Source organism: Naumovozyma dairenensis, chromosome 2 (genome assembly GCF_000227115.2).
Source record: "Naumovozyma dairenensis CBS 421 chromosome 2, complete genome".
Taxonomy (NCBI): domain Eukaryota; kingdom Fungi; phylum Ascomycota; class Saccharomycetes; order Saccharomycetales; family Saccharomycetaceae; genus Naumovozyma; species Naumovozyma dairenensis.
Genome location: NC_016480.1, coordinates 1,104,850 through 1,111,264, shown reverse-complemented (window position 1 = coordinate 1,111,264; position 6,415 = coordinate 1,104,850). Strand labels below are relative to the sequence as shown.

Below are 6,415 nucleotides of genomic sequence, written 5' to 3'. Positions count from 1 at the left end.
TCTTTTGTTGCTTTTTTGATCTTCTTTCTTCAGCAGTCACACCTGCTTCCCTTAATAATAAACCAACATCATTTTCTGAGACCAATCTCCCATTTACGACTTTATAACCTTCCTTTTCATTTGATTTTGTTGTAGACATTGGTCCAGATCCCCATGAAGTAGACCACTCATCGTCGTTGTTGTTCCCGCCAGCAGAACCCATTCTTTGAACCGTCACAATGCGGTTTTTTAAAGAACCTCTATTCTTACCATTTCTTGACCCTTTCTTACTTTGAGAGACCTTACGAGCCATACTAAAATACGATTTTTTCACAACAATTGGGTTTTTTGATCTCCTCTTCTCAATCTAACACTGTAGAGAAAATGAATGATACTATTATGAAAAGAAACAAGTAGAAAAAGGGAAGTAATCACTTTACGTACCAACCTAATATCACTTTTTTTAAAAATGCCACGATGACCACTTGTCTTTAATTTTTCCATATTGAAATTTTGCTTTTCAAAATTGAAAGATGTCTGTTACCCGCATTTTCGTTGTTTTCTAAAAGGGGAATTCCATAACAAATTTAGCCGCCCAACTTTGATTTTTTCAATAAATTGCTGATACAGAGCCTATCAGATAGACAAGATTACAAGATAGATTATCAGACACCAGAAGAGTCAGTTTTAGAACGACGATAGGGGTATTAACAGGGATCCTAGAATTATACTACGATAGTATGTATGAGGTCTTAACCATAGAGAATACATCCTACGCCCTTACAGAAACAGAATAGTGTTGAAAAAAAATTATTTCTTTTCAGCAGATCTTGAGCAATTGATTGATTGATTGATTGCCTGTTTGCTTCAGACTGGTAAGAAAATGCCACTGCTCAATGAAAATGCCTGACTAAAGAGTGTCATGGAATATGCGCGCTATTGTTCACAGCATTACACCGTGTAATTCAAAACTCCACCCAACCCTACCCAACCCCTAATATGGTCTAGCCACACCTTGGAACATTCTTTGATAAGTTGGCGGGAACATTCTCACTGAAAAGAAAAAGAAAAGAAAGTAACATTGCTTTTCTATATTGAAGCTTTTTAACAATAGATATTTCTGTTTGGATGGGGGAAAAATTTCACTGTCCTGGATTACGTATGCATATTTTGCCAAGAAGAACGAGGATCTTCGCAGAGAAGACTAAAAAGAAAAGACTTCTTGATACTCGAGTAACATAGAATGATCCGTTCTTTTTTCACTTTCATTCTCCGTTAGGTAAAGTAAGGAGTATAAAAAGGCGTGGGATAGTTCATTTCTTGTTTTGTATATTTGTTTTTCCTCAACTAGGTAGATATCACATCAAAATAAGAGGACCCATATTGACACATAGAAATTAAAAAAAAGAAATGAAATCTGTCTTTGCCACTATCGCCTTTCTTTCCGTTATTCCAACAGGATCTATTGCTCAAGCTTTAAATTCTACTATCAGCTCTAATTCCCTTCCAAATGCCGATTATAAGCCTTTCCACTTAGAATTTGATCAAGATTCTATTGCTTCTTTACAAAAATCTTTAAATGTAACAAACTCAGTTCTAAACGGCCCTTTGCCATTAAGAACTATTCCAACAGAAGATGATAAGAGTGTCAAATTCATCATTGATTTATTCAATAAAACTGCTTCCACAAGCCCATCTATTTTCAAATTATCTTCAGATGGTGCATTACTAACAGAACAAGAAGAAGGGGTCTTACTATCCGACGTGAGTAATATTACTTCATTTGAAGAAACTTTGAAGGGATTTAATATCACCCAAGATGGTATTTTAAGTTTTAACGGTTCAAATTTTTGGACTATCGTTTCAAATTTACCTGATTTCACCATTGCCCCTGTTACTGATGGTACTATTATTGATACGCAAATGTTCTCTTTGAAGGCAGTTTTGGATGAAGAGAAGTTGGAGAAAAGGGAAGAAAAAATATCCTTTGAGGATATCGTTAATTGGAATAATACATTATTAACTGATAGGAATAAGACATCAAACGGGATAAATAATGATAAATTCCAATATAGAAGAGAAGATAATGTTACTAATGAACATGTCTTATTCGGTCACGTTAAGAAAGATTCAAATGTTGTTCAAATCTGTGATGGGCAAGTTCAAGCGGGTAACTCTTCTAATGTTATGCCAAATGCATCATCTGTTTCGATAATGGTGTCTGATTCTGCAGCCATGCAAAAGGGCGTCTCCTTATTTACCGTCTTTAGTTTGTTGATGTTTGCATTTATTTAAACCGAAGCAGATAATTGTTTGATATGATATGGGACAGAGGAAAAATTATCACAAAGCACTTTTGTAAAAAAAATTAGAAAAAAATAATATAGAGTATTTCTGTATATACGGACTTTATTTCAATATTTGTGTTTTTTACACCATTATTTGTTTTTCGTGTTTTTATTGATTGTCCTCTTAAAAAATGTATAGGCCATTAATCGAAGTTCTCTCGTTAAGGTTATTTGAAATTGTTCATTAAATTTTCCACAAAGACGTTCTTATCATGCTCATCTTTAATATCCTCCAATCTAATTAGAACATGTAAATGAGATATGCTTCTAATACTTTGTAATTTAGTATAGTTCATAAACCAACAATAGTTATCTTTACTAATATGGTATTTATCAGTGAGTATACCTTCTAAAAATGTCTCAACGTTATTTTTCATAGTCCCATTTACTTCTGGAATATGATCAACTTCTTCATGTTTCTCTGTTTCATCATTTTTATACATTGGTATTCTAATCTTAGACCAAACTAATAAATGAACAACATTCGGTTCGAAAAAATATGGGAAATCATTCAAGGTAACTTGGTACAATGAACTATTAGAGAAACAAGCTTTGGTCTTTTCATCGTCGGTCTTGAATTTGATTGAGTTCAAGTTCTCTAATTCATCCAGATTCCAATGCAGCTTTTGTAATATAAACTCGGTTACATTAATTCCTTTCAGTGAATCCCTATGTTTATGATATTTCAAAGTTTGTTCTGGGGATCTCCTTAAATTATAAAGCTCGTTTTTTGAAACATAGTCGTTAACTTGTTTCCACGTAATGGGGTGAGTAATACTTTTGTCAGTCGTCATGAGGAATGGATTCTGGCATTATGTATTATATAGTATTGTTTCCTGTCTTCATACAATATCATCCCATGTTTTGAACTACCTCATTTTAGCAGCAAACTTACACTCGAAAAGCAATTTCTTATGCCAGATTTTACTAAACGCGTTGAAGGAAAGCGCGAGTTACCGAATGCAGTAATTTCCCCTTCTCGAAACACATATGCTAGAATTTTTTTGGTTTCTATGACAATTGTTGTATTTGCATAAAGTGATGTAAATATTTAGGAACATATTACGTCTATTATAAAAACGAAAGTAGAAAAGAAAAACATAAGAATAAATAATGTTGTAATTGAATTTGTATTGATTTGATTTCTATACATTAATAAATAAGTGAGTTAATAAATAAATAAATAAATAAATAGCGGAATAAATAATGTGTTTAATAAATAAGTGGGAACGAGATAAGTCAAAAGGAAACAAAGAGAAAAGCCTTGTTCCATAGTTCATGTTAGTTTGGCGATTATTTTTGAGATCATCCCTTTAAAATGCATTTTTTTTAAGATGTGGAATTAAAAGATGTATCTTGGATGGGAACTACCCTTTTTATTACCAGGGAGTTTTGCAGTCTGAGTGGCAGAAAAGACAAATGGTAGTGTTAGACCAGCTGCCAAATAAACAAATTGAACCGTAGCAATTTTTTTATTTCCTAGAAATTTAGATGACTGAGAGGAGGTATTTAAAGTTCTCTGTAGTAACAATCTTGGTACGGCGGACATTTTTTAATGGCTTACGGTTTAATAAAAATAGGTAAATAGTTGATTCTTGTTGATTTTTTTTCTGCATTAAAAGTGGAGTAGTTAAAGAAAGAATATTCTATAAAATTAAATAAACGTTAAGACTGTAAGTGTCGAGGGCTTTTATATTCTTCGAGGAACTAGATCTGCAAATTTTTACAATTCAAAACAATAGCCCTGATATTTTTCCGAGATTTCGGAAAGTTGAAAAGCTAACACCTGTACCTTTGCACCAATCAGAGCCGAGTTAATGAGTAATTGACTTTTGGTTTCCCCAAGCGACGCGGCGGCGACCAATTATGAAACTAATGGTTACGAGATTATACTTCTACAGCCCTGATGTTCCAATCACGTGATGGAATGACACCAATTTCTATCATCGTTCCAATATTACGTGATCAGCCTATCTAGTCTACTCTTAAAATAGTTGAAGGTAATAGAAGGCTTTAGAGAACGTTACTGGTTAATGCTAGATTGTAAAAAATATTAAAATAATCAACATAATGAATGTGCAAATATTGGAAAAATAACCAGACCAATATTTTTTGGCTTCCGACAAAGCGATATGCTTGTGAAGAGTTTTATATGTAGGAGAACATATTCTGCAAATCTATAGCTGTGCATTATCTAAGTTACATTTTTCCCACATAAAGAGGAGGGGGTGGGGAGAATAGCTACCTGAGCTGATGTAGAACTAGGGCTAGGGAGTCTCTGTTCGTTTCTTGAAAGTTCTCAGTGTCGTGTTGAGTGCCAGTGTTGCTATTCATGATAATGTATTTATTGGTTATTCGACAGTTACTTAACAATGTATACTTTGCTCTAGTATGCTTATATATACTTCTGTATCCACGTATAATGGGAAGAACTTTTTAATCTTCTAGCTTATTACCTTGTCTATCTACATATTCCACACCGTGGTTGAAGGTTTGATCCAGGCTACGTATGTTCACTCACACACTACTGATGGTGGAGAGGTCTGCTAAAGCTGAATAGAAACCACAAATCTCTACAGTAGCTTTTGTTTTTTTGTCCTAATCCTTAGCTCTGTCAATAAAAGAATTTTTCCTTAATTATGGTTTTTTATTTACTTTTCAAATGTAAAAAAAGAAACCGAAGTCAAATATTCTTACAGTTGAATATATAATATTTAAAAAGTATAGAATAATTAAAAATCACAATTTATTAAACGGCAGTGAAATGTCAGATAGATTTTGGTGGGCTCACCCATTTCTAATAGAATAGGCAATAGCTCTGTTGGATGGTTTTAGGGGAATTGAAGATGAATAATACATCTTTTCCTAAAACACTATGTGATGGGCTATTAATTTTATGAGTATATAAGCCGGGAACTTTTCTCCCATGTACGTTTTGTATAAATATACATTGTTCTCACCCATAACAGGGGGAGCAGAGTGTGCCCAAAAGAACATACTTGTATAAACTGCAACTCCTACACCGTCTAATATTTCTATACTTAGTAGTTAACAAGTTAGGGTTATATAAATGTTGGAAATAAGTCATAACTGTCCTTTGGATCAGTTAAATTGGGAGAAATATGTGTTGCAATGTTACTAACACTTTTTTCAAGGTATAACCAGTCGTCCTCTTTTAGCATTTGCCAAAGAGTACTATACATAACGTATACATATATCTATATATCTCTTATATATTTTATTTTCTCGATGATATCTCATCGTGAAAATATTCCTTTCTCTTGTTGCCTCGGCATATCTACCGTACATTACGACAATATTGTGTGTCTGTAAATCAATGTCCTTTTAGCAAATCGACATATATGTACCATATATTCCAATAATAAAATATAAGTAGAACAAGAAATAAAGATCATCAACTAAGGCACTTGAACAATGACGGACATGCTTCCATCTCAAACCTATTAGGTCTTTGTAATAAGCTTCTTGCAATCCAAACTTCTTGTTGGATTAATATATTGACTACACTTCTACAATCACTTCACTACAAATTTCAAGAAAAACAGCGGATTTAGCTCAGTTGGGAGAGCGCCAGACTGAAGAAAACTTCAGTTGAAAAGTAATCTGGAGGTCGTGTGTTCGATCCACACAATTCGCTATTTTTTTTTTGAATTTTTTAAGAACATATCAATATTGTCACGTTCTAGGCTATTTGGCCTTTTCCGTGGCGCGTTTCTCGAAGGTGACCAACGAAGTGAACGAGTGAAAATTTTCCATGGCATCGCTTTCTGAATGGGTTCGATGAGTTTCAGCGAATACCATATATATATATAGAGACATTGAAATGGGTAAATTTGAATCTGAAGTTATCTTGATGCTCATTTATAGAAGAGAAGAAAAGAAACATACAACTAGATCCCTAGGAACCTAGATCATAGAAAGAAGAGAATATTATATCCCATCACATAATATCTCATCACATAACATTACATCACATAACATCGCATCAGATCCTCACCGAAAGGATCATCACATCACCGAAAGGAACATACTCATCGATAGACATACTCATCGAATAAACATACTAG

The 6,415-nt window shown here is 33.5% G+C and overlaps 2 protein-coding genes and 1 non-coding gene across 3 annotated transcripts; 2 read left to right on the top strand and 1 right to left on the bottom strand.

The window, feature by feature from the left end:
- Positions 1-1,389: 1,389 nt before the first annotated feature.
- NDAI0B04420 (uncharacterized protein) lies at positions 1,390-2,274 on the top strand (the record flags this gene model as incomplete). The annotated part of the gene is made up of 1 exon (XM_003668671.1): positions 1,390-2,274. The coding sequence occupies one exon, from the start codon at positions 1,390-1,392 to the stop codon at positions 2,272-2,274; it is 885 nt and encodes a 294-aa protein (XP_003668719.1).
- Positions 2,275-2,494: 220 nt separating this feature from the next.
- On the bottom strand, positions 2,495-3,121 carry NDAI0B04410 (GIG1 family protein; the record flags this gene model as incomplete). The annotated part of the gene is made up of 1 exon (XM_003668670.1): positions 2,495-3,121. One exon carries the CDS (start codon positions 3,119-3,121, stop codon positions 2,495-2,497), a length of 627 nt encoding a protein of 208 aa, XP_003668718.1.
- A 2,808-nt stretch (positions 3,122-5,929) lies between these two features.
- On the top strand, positions 5,930-5,985 carry NDAI0Btrna9F. The gene is given in 2 exon segments: positions 5,930-5,985; positions 5,949-5,985. It is a non-coding gene; the product is annotated as a tRNA-Phe (tRNA).
- Positions 5,986-6,415: the final 430 nt, after the last annotated feature.